This window comes from Cervus canadensis, chromosome 21, assembly GCF_019320065.1.
Source record: "Cervus canadensis isolate Bull #8, Minnesota chromosome 21, ASM1932006v1, whole genome shotgun sequence".
Lineage (NCBI taxonomy): Eukaryota > Metazoa > Chordata > Mammalia > Artiodactyla > Cervidae > Cervus > Cervus canadensis.
The window spans coordinates 27,514,721-27,530,501 of NC_057406.1; the positions used below are offsets into that span (position 1 = coordinate 27,514,721).

General features: G+C 37.7%; 1 protein-coding gene across 1 annotated transcript in view; it reads left to right on the forward strand.

The window, feature by feature from the left end:
• PIK3C2G (phosphatidylinositol-4-phosphate 3-kinase catalytic subunit type 2 gamma) overlaps window positions 1-15,781 on the forward strand; it is a 409,785-nt gene that overhangs the window by 293,328 nt on the left and 100,676 nt on the right. Inside the window, exons 25-26 of the mRNA XM_043441512.1 lie at window positions 6,085-6,241; window positions 15,436-15,545. Of these exons, the coding sequence (XP_043297447.1) occupies window positions 6,085-6,241; window positions 15,436-15,545 (267 nt within the window). The remainder of the gene's footprint in view (window positions 1-6,084; window positions 6,242-15,435; window positions 15,546-15,781) is intronic.

Below are 15,781 nucleotides of genomic sequence, written 5' to 3' on the forward strand. Positions count from 1 at the left end.
AAAAGGATAAGGCAGAGCAAGGGAAAGGTTCCTTAGAGAAAACTTATTAAAAAAACTTTTGATCCTGGTCTCTTAGTATAAGGATATTAAGACAGAAAGAGAAACATATCCAGAAATGGCAAACTATACAAGTAAAAGGTACAGAAGCACAAATAGTTAGGGCTTAGGCAGGTAATAGTAAAATCACTTATCTGGAAAAGAAAAAAAAAGGGATAGTCACAATAAGGAATTTCTGGTTTATTTATATAGCTATAAGTGAGAGATTTCCAACATATGATTCAGAATGCAGTACAGTATGGACTCTAAGAGATCAAATAGTTTCCAATCTTCCCTCTTGCCACAACCAACTTATATCTCAGACTTGTAAGTATTGCTTTAACTTCAGACACAGGCTCCAATACATTAATTCTGCAACCTGGGATTGTGGTCACATTTGAGTAGATTGATAAATCAATCCAGCTACAATACCTACAGCTTGTCAGGCTGGGATAGCTTTCTGTTTCATATGTGAGGCTTCCTTCTGTTTATAGAAAAATCTTAGTCAAATTCTACATTATTTTAAAAAATTGCTCAGAAGTGAGCCATACAAATCATATAGAAAAGATGCCACAATTTAGACTATCATAATATTTAAACATGGTTAAAACTAGGTTCAACAATATTATTTTTATTATGATTATTTATATTATGATTAGGTTCAACAATATTATTAAGTTTATATCAGTTCAGTTCAGTCACTCAGTCGTGTCCGCTCTTTGCGACCCCATGGACTGCAGCATGCCAGGCTTCCCTGTCCATCACCAGTTCCCAGAGTGTACACAAACTCATGTCCATTGAGTTGGTGATGCCATCCAACCATAACATCCTCTATCGTCCCCTTCTCCTCCTGCCTTCAATCTTTTCCAGCATCAGGGTCTTCTCCAGTGAGTCGGTTCTTCACATCAGGTAGCCAAAGTATTGGAGTTTCAGCTTCAGCATCAGTCCTTCCAGTGAACACCCAGGACTGGTCTCCTTTAGGATGGACTGGTTGGATCTCCTTGCAGTCCAAGGGACTCTCAAGAGTCTTCTTCAAAACAGCAGTTCAAAAGCATTAATTCTTTGGCGCTCAGCTTTCTTTATAGTCCAACTCTCACATCGATACTTGACTACAGGAAAACCATAGCTTTCACTAGACAGACATTTGCTGGCAAAGTAATGTCTGTGCTTTTAAATATGCTGTCTAGGTTGGTCATAACTTTTCTCCCAAGGAGCAAGCATCTTTTAATTTCATGGCTGCAATCATCATCTGCAGTGAATTTGGAGCCTAAAAAGAAAAAGTCTGTCACTGTTTCCATTGTTTCCTTATCCATTTGCCATGAACTGAAGGGACCAAATGTCATGATGTTAGTTTTTTGCATGTTGAGTATTAAGCCAACTTTTTCACTCTCCTCTTTCACTTTCATCAAGAGGCTTTTTAGTTCCTCTTCACTTTCTGCCATAAGGGTGGTGTCATCTGCATATCTGAGGTTACTGATATTTCTCCTGGCAATCTTGATTCCAGCTTGTGCTTCATCCAGCCCAGCGTTTCTCAGGATGTACTCTGCATATAAGTTAAGTTAACAGGGTGACAGTATACAGCCTTGATGTACTCTTTTCCCGATTTGGAAACAGTCTGTTGTTCCATGTCCAGTTCTAACTGTTGCTTCTAGACTTGCATACAGATTTCTTAGGAGGCAGGTCAGGTGGTCTGGTATTCCCACTCCAAAAATTTTCCACAGTTTGTTGTGATCCACACAGTCAAAGGCTTTGGTGTAGTCAGTAAGACAAAAGTAGATGTTTTTCTGGAACTCTCTTGCTTTTCCGATGATTCAACAGATATTGGCAATTTGATCTCTGGTTCCTCTGCCTTTCCTAAAACCAGCTTGAACACCTGGAAGTCCACGGTTCACATACTATTGAAGACTGGCTTGGAGAATTTTGAGCATTACTTTACTAGCGTGTGAGATGAGTGCAATTGTGTGGTAATTTGAGCATTCTTTGGCATTTCCTTTCTTTGGGGTTGGAATGAAAACACCTTTTCTAGTCCTCTGGCCACTGCTGAGTTCTCCAAATTTGCTGACATATTGAGTGCAGCACTTTCACAGCATCATCTTTCAGGATTTGAAATAGCTCAAGTGGAATTCTATCACCTCCACCAGCTTTATTCATAGTGCTGCTTCCTAAGACCCACTTGACTTCACATTCCAGGATGTCTGGCTCTAGGTGAGTGATCACACCATCATGGTTATCTGGGTCTTGAAGATCTTTTTTGTACCGTTCTTCTGTGTATTCTTGCCACCTCTTCTTAATATCTTCTGCTTCTGTCAGGTTCATACCATTTCTGTCCTTTAGTGTGCCCATCTTTGCATGAAATGTTCCCTTGGTATCTCTAATTTTCTTGAAGAGATCTCTAGTCTTTCCCATTCTATTATTTTCCTCTATTTATTTGCATTGAATGCTGAGGAAGGCTTTCTTATCTCTCCTTGCTACTCTTTGGCACCCTGCATTCAAATAGGTATATCTTTCCTTTTCTCCTTTACCTTTCACATTTTTTCTTTTCTCAGCTATTTATAAGGCCTCCTAGGAAAACCATTTTGCCTTTTTGCATTTCTTTTTCTTGCGCATGGTCTTGATCACTGCCTCCTGTACAATGTCATGAACCTCCATCCATAGTTCTTCAGGCACTCTGTCTATCAGATCTAATCCCTTGAATCTGTTTGTCACTTCCACTGTATAATCATAAAGGATTTTATTTAGGTCATACCTGAATGGTCTAGTGGTTTTCCCTACTTTCTTCAATTTCAGTCTGAATTTGGCAATAAGGAGTTGATGATCTGAGCCATAGTCAGCTCCCGGTCTTGTTTTTGCTGACTGTATAGAGCTTCTCCATCTTTGGCTGCAAATAATATAATCAATCTGATTTCAGTATTGACCATCTGGTGATGTCCATATGTAGAGTCTTCTCTTGTGTTGTTGGAAGAGGGTGTTTGCTATGACCAGTGCGTTCTCTTGGCAAAACTCTATTACCCTTTGCCCTACTTCATTCTGTACTCCAAGGCCAAATTTGCCTGTTACCCCAGGTGTTTCTTGACGTCCTACTTTTGCATTCCAATCCCCTATAATGAAAAGGACATCTTTTTTGGGTGTTAGTTCTAGAAGGTCTTGTAGGTCTTCATAGAACTGTTCAACTTCAGCTTCATCAGCGTTACTGGTCAGGGCATGGACTTGGATTACCGTGATATTGAATAGTTTGCCTTGGAAACAGATCATTCTGTCATTTTTGAGATTGCATCCAAGTGCTGCATTTTGGACTCTTTTGTTGACTATGATGGCTACTTCATTTCTTTTAAGGGATTCTTGCCCACAGTAGTAGATGTAATGGTCATCTGAGTTAAATTCACCCATTCCAGTCCCTCTTAGTTCGCTGATTCCTAGAATATCGACATTCACTCTTGCCATCTCCTGTTTCACCACTTTCAATTTGCCTTGATTCATGGACCTAACATTCCAGGTTCCTATGCAATTTTGCTCTTTACAGCATCGGACGTTGCTTCTATCACCAGTCACATCCACAACTGGGTGTTGTTTTTGCTTTGGCTCCGTCCCTTCAGTCATTCTGGAGATACTTTCCACTGACCTTCAGTAGCATATTGGGCACCTACCTACTTGGGGAGTTCATCTTTCAGTTCGCTTTCAGTTCTCTCTTTTAGTTTATATATTTTCTCTAATTTGTATATTTTTTTTACATATTTGAAATAGATTATCACATGAACTTAAACATAACTAAAAATTTTTCCAAGAGAAATCAATTTGGTCAGACATATTTTTCCTTGTCAAAGAGAAAAGCATATCTATCACACTAAAAAAGAAAATTTCAGGAAGTTGTAAAGTTTGAGACCCTTTCAAAAGTTTTTCAAAAACTTCACTCAATATAGCAAATATACTATAGAGAATAAGAAAAAGAATTAGAAGACTTTTATATATAAAATTAAGCTTTTTTCCAATTATAGAAATCTAAGATATTGCTAAAACTCACTAAAATGTTACCTGTAGTGATGACCCCATGGTTGAATGATTTATAAAAAATGCTACCAAACACTTAAGGACATGCAGCCAAAGAGATCACATGGAGAAGCTGGAAGTAAACTAAACATTAAAGGATAGGTGGGATCTCACAGATGGAATTTTTGAAGAGAAAGAGAGATTTAGCTATGACTAGGTTCAGCTCCAAGAATAATTTTATTAGTTTGGAGACTAAGAACAGTATTTAAAATTATTGAGTGTTTACTATATGCCAGGCTATATTTTAAGTACTTTTACTCATTTAATCCTCTCAACTATCCAAGGAGTCAAGTGCTCTTATTCCCATTTTACAGAGGAAGAGATTGAGACACTCAGAGGCCAAGTGACTTGTTCAGGGTACTAGTAAGTGGTTGAATATGACTGGAAGCCTAGCTGGCAAGGCTACGGTCTGTGCCTTCTGCGTGAACCTCTTATAGCAGTTCACAAATGTATAGCTCTGTCTGTGTCGGGCCTTTGTGTATATGTTCTTAGTCCTCACAGCAATTCTAAGAGCTAGGTATTGTTGTTGTTCAGTCATCAAGTCATGTCCAATTTTTCATGACCCCATACTAACAGTGTCTGGTCATATTTCCTCCTTTCTGACCAATATTTTTATTACACTTAGTATAAAATGAAACATAGCTACCTCTTTTTCCCTTACTAAGCATATCACAATGAATTGGTAACATCTGTTTCTTTCACAGATTACCTTCTGAAAGAATTTGTCATGCATATCTTAGCTTTTTTTTTCCTTAACTATAGTTGACTTACAATATCATCATTCATTTCAGCTATAGAACAGTGATTCAATATTTTTGTGCATTACAAAATGATCAACACAGTAAGTCCAGTTACCATCTGTGTCCATACAAAGTTATTACAGTATTATTGACTATATTCCCTATGCTGTACATTACATCCCTATGACTTATTTATTTTATAACAAGAAGTTTCTAACTCTTAGTCTCCTCCACCTATTTCACTAATTCCTCCATCTCCCTCCCCTCTGGCAACCCCAGTTTGTTCTCTGATTCTATGAGTCTGTTTATGTTTTGTTGTGTTAGTTTTTTAGAATCTACATGTCAATGAAATCATATAGTATCTGTCTTTCTCTGACTCATTTCATTTAGGATGATGCCTTCTAGATCCATCCATGTTGTTTAAAATGGCAAGATTTCATTCTTCCTTATGGCTGAATAACATTTCTTTATATATATATATATCATAAAAATATATATATATACATATATATGTGTGTGTGTGTGTGTATATATATATATATATGTCACATCTTCTTTATCTATTTGTATATTGATGGACACTTAGGTTGCTTCCATATCTTGGCTGTTGTAAATAATGCTCCTCAATTTGCTGAAAGTGAAAGAAAGTGTTAGTCGCTCAGTCTTCCCAAAGACTGTAGCCCTCCAGGCTCCTCTGTCCATGGAATTTTCCAGGCAAGAATACTGGAGTGGGTTGCCATTCCCTTCTCTAGGGTATCTTCCTGATCCAGAGATTGAACCTGAGTCTGTCTCATTGCAGGCAGATTCTTTACCATCTGAGCATCAGGGAAGATCATTAAAAAAAAGAAAAAGTACCATGAGGTTAAAAACACGATCTGTTCTATCATTTCATACTTTAGCAATAAATATATTTTCTATAAAATCACATTCCCTATATTAACTTTAGTGGATAATAGTCACATCAAAAATAACTTGAAATTACTATTTGAGACAGTATAGGTCAACTTTGTAAAATAACTTGCCCTTCCTTCTCTGTTACAGCTCAGTCACATTATTCAAAGCCTATAATTAGCAAGTTTCTCTAACCATCCTACAATGAAGGAGGTTCATCCATTAGAGTGGAGAGAAAAATAACAAAAAATTTCAAACGGAAATAAGTTGTTGTAACTGCCTAATTTGACTCTTCCAACCATTTCTCTTCCTGTTTATGGTTGTTCTTGCTTTTCTTTTTCTTTTTCCTTTTTTTTTTTTTTTTTGCCTATAGGGACCGAGCCCCTTTTATTTTTACTTCAGAGATGGAGTACTTTATTACAGAGGGTGGGAAAAACCCACAGCATTTCCAAGATTTTGTGGAGCTTTGCTGTCGAGCTTATAATATTGTCAGAAGACACAGTCCGCTGCTCTTGAACCTGCTAGAAATGGTAAGTCCCTTGGGGAATTAATAGAAATAATAAGCTTCACTTTTTTCTCTCTTTCAGTCGTCTATCTTTGCTAATGGTTTGGAGTTCCCCAAAGAGCTATTCAAAATGGAATGGAATGAACAAACTAAAAGTACCATTGTACAGCTTACCAATACATTTCTTAATAATTCATAACATTAGTTCACAGTCATTGTCTCAAACCTTTCTCTTCACAATAATACTGATATATTCAGGGGTTATCTCAGTATATTTTGATTAAAGATCAAGGACAGTAATTTAGAATATTATATCAGTTGCATAGTACTTTAGGATTTTTTCAAAAGTATTTTAAAAATATTATCTCATTTTCACATTATGGCAACACAGTGATGTAGAACAAGCAATGATTTTTCCTGGTTTCCCTCCCAGTCCCTTTGATCACTTGCTTATTTTCCAGTTGAAGAAACTGAGAGTCAAAAATGTAAGATGACTTGCTAGCAACTCAACTCTAGAATAGCACATTTGAGTCTATGCATCATAGTCCTGGGTGTTCTCTGTTGACCAACAGAGGAATTTTTAATGTTTCATTCCACTGTCCAGTGGACCAACCAAATGTCAGGATGAGAGGAGAGGGAATCTGATAGAAATATCTCCTGGAAAGGAAATGTGGTGATTCCTATGGGCACATGCATACACACTAATAACTGCAGCAAATTGTAGGAGATCTGTACATCTTTTGTAAATGAGCATGGTGTTGGAATCAGTACAATCATCAAAAATAACTGGTTTAGGGTGAGCTGTATGGAGAGAGTAACATGGAAACTTACATTACCATGTGTAAAATAGATAGCCAACAGGAATTTGCTATATGTCTCAGGAAACTCAAACAGGGATCTGTATCAACCTAGAAGAGTGGGATGGGGAGAGAGATGGGAGAAAGTTTCAGAAGGGAGGGGATATATGTATACCTGTGACTGATTCATGTTGAGGTTTGGCAGAAAGCAACAAAATTTTGTAAAGCAATTATCTTTCAATTCAGTTCAGTTCAATTCAGTCACTCAGTCGTGTCTGACTCTGCAACTCCACGGACTACAGCACACCAGGCTTCCCTATCCATCACCAACTCCCAGAGCTCACTCAAACTCATGTCCATTGAGTTGGCAATGCCATCCAACCATCTCATCCTCTGTCATCCCCTTCTTCTCCCGCCTTCAATTTTTCCCAGCATCAGGGTCTTTCCTAATGAATTGGCTCTTTGCATCAGGTGGCCAAAATATTGGAGCTTCAGCTTCAGCATCAGTTGTTCCAATGTATATTCAGGACTGATTTCCTTTAGAATTAACTGGTTGGATCCCCTTGCAGTTCAGGGGACTCTCAAGGGTCTTCTCCAACACCACAGTTCAAAAGCATCAGTTCTTCGGTGCTCAGCTTTCTTTATAGTCCAACTCTCATATCCATATATGACTACTGGAAAAACCATAGCTTTGACTAGATGGACCTTTGTTGGCAAAACAATGTCTCTGTTTTTTAGTAAGCTGCCAAGGTTGGCCATATTTTTTCTTCCAAGGAGCAAGCGTCTTTTAATTTCATGGCTGCAGTCACCATCTGCAGTGACTTTGGAGCCCCCCCAAAAAAAGTCTCTTACTGTTTCCATTGTTTCCCCATCCTTCAATTAAAAATAAATAAATTTTAAAAAAAAACTGGTTTAGAACCATCAGATGACAGTTCTATTAGATGTTGTTAAGGGTAAGTTTGAATTCCCGGGTTTGAATTCTAAGTTGGCCTCTTACTGGCTATATTCCTCAGCATGTGTTACTCACTCCAGTTGGACTCTTGTTTCCTCATCTATTAAATAAAGGTAGTAGCATCTACCTTGTAGGACTGATAAATAAATGACCTAATGCTGAATACTTTCCATGAGCATTTATGCTAAGTGCCTTATGTGTACTAATTGATATACATTTTGTAATAGCCCTATTAGATAATTAATATAAACAGCACAGTACCTGTCCTATGGTAGGATCCAGTTATTACACTAGATCCTTGTTAACCTATTAGAGCATTGTCCATACAGTATCCCCTAATCACTTGGTTATTTAAATTTAATTACCATGGAATAAAATTTAAAATTCAGCTCCTTAGTCTCACTAACCACATTTCACTTGAAATTTCACATTTCACTCACCAGCCACATCTAGCTAGTGGCACCATATTGGGCAGCACAAATATAAAACATTTCCATCATAGCAGAAAAGTTCTATTGCATAGTATTAAATAAATGTTGACCTTCTTGCACTGAAGATTGGCTTTTGATTCTTGTTTCACTTTTCAAACAACATATGGACCTTACTTCTTTTCTCTCTGTCTTGAAAATACGGATTTCTAAATATTCTATAAACATGTAGTCCTTCATATAGAAAGACACTTTGGTTACTTCACATGTAAACGATATATACAGTTCTGTCCATCTCCAGAGTCAAACTGACTTTCCAGTAATAGCCAGTGATTCATACTGGTAGAATTTTATTCTATCTCCCAATTCTATTAGGCCATATTACAATCATGAGATGGTTTATAGTTCATTGTATTCAAGCCACAGGTAAAACTCTACAAGGACTGAGTCTATGACCTTGACTCCATTTCACAGTAAATATCCAGATGATATCAACGTTTACACTCTAATGGGGTCTAACTCATGAATCCATAAACTTTTTAGTACTTGCTATATGCCAGAAACTGTGGCGAATACATTAACATATGAGATCTTGTCAGTCTTAAAATTTTCAATTTAATAAGGAGGACAAAATTCATGTACACAATCAAATTAGGTACCCAGCGATTCTAAATGTCTAAAATGCTATAAGTAACTGCCTACTAAGACTGAGTACCATATTCTAACAACTGCTTCCACCAGTCACAGACATTTCAAAAATAAACCCAAAGCAGAAAAGGACAGATATCATTTTATACTGTTTCTCAGATGACAGTAAAATTATGCTGAATGACAAGCATGTTAAAATAATGTGAAAGAACAGCTTTTGAAGAAAAAAAATTCTAAAAGGTATTGGTGGACTTTTTTCTTTTGTTTAATAAACATTTCCACTTACCTAAAAAGAAAACTTTTAGCATGTGAGTCATACTATATTAAATGGTCATTAAAGAGTAATACAATGTTATTTCATCGAAAGAAGTAGATATGTGATATTTTATTCAAGTAGTCAAATAATTTTTCATAAAATAACATTAAAATCAGACATTGAAGGATTCTGGTAAGTAGTATTTGCAAAAAAATTCCCTGTTTTAATTATTCAAGTGTGACTTTTAGGCTAAGGAAGAAAAGTTGGCAGTGAATGATACTAATTCAAATTAATTTTATAATCTTAGATTTAGACTTTTACAGAAATTGAAACAGAGATCAGATGCAATGTGGGCCAATTAGTGTGTGCATGTGTGCTCAGTCATGTTTGACTCTGCGGCCCCATGGATCGTAGCCCTGGTGCCAGGCTCCTGTGTTCATGGAATTTGACAGGGATGAATACTGGAGTGGGTTTCCATTTCCTGCTCCAGGGGATCTTCCTGACCCAGGTATCGAACCCACGTCTCCTGCATTGGCAGGCTGATTCTTTACCACTGAGCCCCACCTGGGAAATGGACCAATTAGACAAACGAAGGTGGTTGTTATTTAGTCACTAAGTCATCTCTGGCTCTTTTGTGACCCCACACACATGTATAAAACAACAATGTTATATCTCTGTTTCTGATTACTTACCTCTTGATTCCCTGCTCTTCACATTTCTTTCTTATGGGGTTCTGTAGATAAACAAAGCATCAGTAAAGGTTTCAAGACCATGTCTTCTCTGGTAGAGCTTCTTATAAAATAAAGACCAAATTTAAATGTACAGAAGATTGTTTTACGGCATTTAGCTACTTATTCTATCACTCAACAAGTATTTGATGAAGATTGGCTGCATCTATGTCACTGTGCTAGGCCCTGGAGATATATCTGTAAAGGGATGAACAGAATTTCTGTCCCCATGGAGTTTATAGTCTATTGGAAAAAGAAGTATCCATTGTCAGAAGAACTGCAGTACCAGTGCCAAGCTCGGGTTTTTTGTTTGTTGTTTAATTGTAGTGTAGTTGATTAACAATGTTGTATTAATTTCTTCTGTACAGCAAAGTTAATCAGCTATCTATAGACATATATACACTCTGCTGACATTTTTAGGGGGCGTCCCTGGTGGCTCAAATGGTAAAGAATGTTCCTGCAATGTGTGTGACTGGAGTTCGATCCCTGGGTCGTGAAGATCCCTGGAGAAGGGAGTGGAACTCACTCCAGTATTCTTGCCTGGAGAATCTCATGGAAAGAGGAACCTAGTGAGCTGCAGTCCATGGGGTCGCGACTAACACTGACTTTTCACTCTTTTTTGGGTTTCCTTCCCATCTAGGTCACCACAGACTATTGAGTAGAGTTCCCTTTGCTACACAGTACATTCTTATTAGTTACCTATTTTATATATAGTAGTATGTATATCAGCGAAGGCAATGGCAACCCACTCCAGTACTCTTGCCTGGAAAATCCCATGAATGGAGGAGCCTGGTAGGCTGCAGTCCATGAGGTCACAGAGAGTCGGACATGACTGAGTGACTTCACTTTCACTTTTCACTTTCATGCATTGGAGAAGGAAATGGCAACCCACTCCAGTGTTCTTACTTGGAGAATCCCAGCGATGGCGGAGTTTGGTGAACTGCCGTCTATGGGGTCCCACAGAGTTGGACAGGACTGAAGCGATTTAGCAGCAGCAGTAGCAGTATGTATATATCAATCCCATTCTCTTTACCCCAAGCTATTTTTCTTTTCCATTCCAATTCTGGCCTACACATGGACTCCTTTTGGATTATTTTCTACCTCTGTGTGTAATCTATATTTCCCTCAACTCTCCCTCAAATGACTTCTTCTGTGTTAACTTGCTCAAAAAGAACTTAATCTACTGTGCCATAACCTAGTTACGACTTGAGAAGTACTTGACATGGGTCCTAAATTCTGCCCTCCATGAATGGCCAATAACAAAGGATTATGAGACACAAACATTTGGTGTCTGCTGTGGAGTTCATTGCTCATCGTTGGTAGAGAACAGTCCGTTTCCAGATATCCACAGTCATTTTTGTTTACTCCTGGGAAAAGCTGGGGAAAAATAATCCATGAAATTCCCATCTTGCTTAAAAGCAAAACATCTGTAGAGACCCAAGAGTGTTGCTGGCTGAATTCACTAACATAAAAGCCTGTATTTCATCAGCTTTTCTCTTATTAAAAAATCAATAGCAGTCATTATGGAAGGCTCCCAAAGAACATAGGGACCCTTCACCCAGTTTAAAATGTTTATCACACCCATTTTTATATCCAATATTTCCCCACAGAAATCTTTCTAACTTCTCTACATGGTGGCAAAGAGTGTCTGCTTTCTGAAGCATGACTATCAAGATAGATTTGGACTCAGTAGTTGAAAAACAGAATTAAAAAAAAATTTTAATGTTCCCATGTTTTAAGAAGAAACTTATCTGTTTATCTGTACCAGCCACCCTTTCTCTTTCTTATTGCCCCAATTAAGGTTATTGTTGGTGATTTAGTCACTAAGTCGTGTCCAATTCATGTGTCCTCATGAACTTTAGCCTTGCCAGGTTCTTCTTTCCGTGGAATTTCCCAGGCAAGAATACTGGAGTGGGTTGCCATTTCCTGCTCCAGGGGATCTTCCCAACCCTGGGATCTAACCCACATCTTCTGCACTGTAGGCAGATTCTTTACCACTGAGCCCACCGGGGAAGCCCAACTAAAGTTTTGACCCATGTAATCTAAGCTGGCAGGCACTGGAATCACATCTCTGTGGGTCAGTGAACAGACCTGGCTAAGTGAACCCAAGTTTGAGACCGTCCTTACTCTCATGTGCAGAGTTGCAACACTAAAAGCCCTCTTTCTAAGGAATGAATCCCATCAACAAGGGCAAAGTTAGCACTTGCTTCCTTTAATCAGCCACATGAAAGGGAGAGAATTTGGATCTGAAGCCATCTGCAGTTGGCAGACCACTGGTGTGGTCTGTGTGTGTATGTGTGCATGTGTAGGAAGGGGTAAGTATAAAGTCTGTTTCCCAAGGAAATGTTTGACAGAGTCCTAAAGGAGCATGTGTGAATTCAGAATATTCAGAGAAACTAGAAAGGAATTCAGATCTAGGTGTTCATAGCAAGCAGACAGTCATAGTGTGTTAAAGGGGGACACTGTCACAATAAGTGCACATGTGTCTCTGGAATTCTTAAGTACAGAACTGATAGAACCTAATCTAGGCTTTAGTTGCCCTTGGCAATGTATCTCCCTATGGTTGATTTTAAGTTTATTAGTTGGGACTGATGTTCTATCTGTAGGTTTTCAATGCCTCACAGGGTTTTTATTCACTCATGCATTCATTAATTCAGACATTCATTAAGTTCTAACTACAAAGCACCATGTTAAGCAATATAGACAATTCAACGTGGACTAAAAACTTAATTTCTATTCTCAAAGAACTTAAGATCTAATGTGAAAAACTTACACTCAAATAAAACGTAGCTAAATCTAAGCAGCAATAAGTTCTTTGAAAGAGTTGTAACCAAAATAGGATTACTGTACAAAGAAAACAAATTATGAAATCTTAGCAAGGGCACCTGTGGTGCTTTCAAGGAGGAAGAAGTATTTGAGATGAGCCTTCAAAAAGAATTTCAATAGACAAGGGAAGAGAGGAAAGGAAGCCTGACTGAAAGAAAATCATAAGTATGTGTGAAGGCTTAGAGACCGTGGGCATATCATGTGATAGAAACGGAGGTGATCAAGTGCACCCAGTCTGTGGCACAGATGGAGGCCTGTGTAGATAGTAAGGTTGAAGTGTTATATCACAGTTAGATTAAGAAAGTCATTTATGACCAGGATGAAAATTTTGGATTTATATAGCCACCTGAGATATAGCCATCTGAGAACCTAGAAAAATTTCTTTGTTTTTGATGAAGGAAGTACCATCATACTAAAATCCATGTAGCTTGGATTTTAGACAGATAACTTAGAAATTATGTAATTAGAGAGATAAGTATTGAAGAGCCAGGAGAAAAAACTATTCAAGTTATCTAAGCAAATGAAGATGGGGAGCTGGGCTGGAACAATAATTGCAATGGAAGACTGTCATTGGGAATCAGGAAGAAGAGAAACTCAAATAAGATATGAATTTCTTGTTACTATGGGCTTCCCTTGTGTCTCAGACAGTAAAGAATCTGCCTGTAATGTGGGACACCTGGGTTTGAGCCCTGGGTCAGGAAGATCCCCTGGAGAGGGAAATGGCTTCCCACTCCAGGATTCTTTCCTGGAGAATGCCATGGACAGAGGAACCCAATCGCAAAGAGACTCGAATGAGTGACTAACATGTTCACTTCTTGTTATTTGGATAATAGTGGCAGTGAGATATGAAATAAGAAACAGGAGGAAGAGTTTATAGGAGAAAAAAATTTGCTCAACTTTAGATATCATGAATGTAAGATGCTGGATCAGCCACGGGGAAAGATAGCTAACAACTTCCCAGGACAACCTAATCCATTCCCATGGTTTCAATTACTATCTGTATGCTAATAACCCCCAAATCTGTATTTATGCTTTAAGCCCCAACCAGTCCACCAAATATATCCAGTCAACCCACCTAGTTTTCTCAATTCTATCCCCTAGGTATATTTAAACTCTAGTAACTTTTCTTTATTCCTCCACAGTCTCCGATCTAGCCTCTTATTTGGCCCCACTTTATTTTTCACATGTAACCATGATGATCTTTCTCAAACACAATTCATTCTTTTTATGCTCATATATAAACATGAAAGGAGCTTTCCTTGCCTTTAGGATAAAGTACAGAATATTTCCTATTGCTAAAACATCCCACATTCCTTGCCTTTTCAGCCCTATCTCTTGTCACTCACCCACAGGATACCCAATGTTCCTGAAATCTATCTTGGATCTCTGTCTGTGAACAAATGGAAGACATCTTGCTCTCCTCTGTCCATCTATTTATGCTGGTCCCTCAGCCTGTGTGGAAAGAGTAGGAAGGGAAAATAGCTTCAAATCCATTTTTTTTTCACTTGAATTTCATCAAGTCAGTCACAACTTCAGCCATCCTCCATAGCCACACTCTGTTTATTCTTTTTTAAGATTTTTATTTTTTGATGAGGACCCTTTTTGAAGTCTTTACTGAATGTGTTACAGTATTGTTCCTGTTTTATGTTTTGGTATTTTGGCCACAAGGCATACGGGATATTATCTTCCTAACCAGGGATCAAACCTGCACCACCTTCATTGGAAGGCAAAGCCTTATCCACTGGACCTTCAGGGAAGTTCCTCAGGCTTTTCTTTATTTTTAGGATCAACCTCGTTGTTCTTAACTTCCCACAACTGTTCTTAACTTCCCTTCCTCTATTCCAGAGCAGGAAGTAATTTATTTTAGTCATGAGATACTGATGACATTCTTTTTTTCTCAGAGCTCACATTTATCTCAAAGATCTATTTTTTTCTAAGCTGTCTGCCTATAACTAAAGAGAATATTACCCCTTCAATCTACACTATAATTTAAACAAAGCATTTTCCCAAAGTTTGGCAAAAAAAATACCTGAAACTTGGTATGGTTTAATCTTTGTTTCATTGTTTTAATATTTTTTTAATAAATTCACTAGAGAAGAATGTGTTCTTATAGTAAGAGTCATTGACTCTTGATTAAAAAGCAAAGGAATGGGGCATAAGATTAAGCAACAGAAAGATGAATTTTTTCTTTCCTTACACACCATTTGATCTGTATGCTTTACTTACATGTTTGGAGGGATTAAGTTTTTCTTCTTAAAAATATGTATTGTGATATAATTTTTGTGTTATAATTTATATGTATAGCTCTTTCTTAATCATTACTAGTTGATTCTCCCAGAACATGTTAGGTATTTTTATATCCACTTTAAAAAGGAGAAAATGGAAATTCAGAGAGGTTAAGAGCCTTTTTCAAGATCATTTAGATTTTAAATCATGGATCCAGAAATTCAGACACTAGAGCTCTTATTATTTCTATTGTCTCTTGCTGAGCATGCCTCTTCTACAGAAGACAAGAATGGAGATTTTATTTACATTTATTGAGATTTTTTTGTTTGTTTTGTTTGTGTGTTTTTGTTTTTCTAAGATGTTACATGCAGGATTGCCCGAGCTAAGTGGAATCCAAGACCTGAAATATGTGTATAATAATCTTCGTCCACAAGATACAGACCTCGAAGCAACAAGTCATTTTACCAAGTAAGACTAGCTGTGAATGTATGCGTATGCATGTATTCTTGTGTACAGACACATCTCACATTTGAGATGATCTTAGGGTGAACAGTCATGGGTATAAAACTGTCATTTCCAAAACAAGCTTGTGTCTTTTACTCCAGGGACAGAAAAGCAGCAATGCAGACTGTCTAGCAGGAGGCCTTAGTCAGCGTTTCTGTAGCAAAAGCTATTGTTCGCTAACCAGCCTCTTCATGTAACAC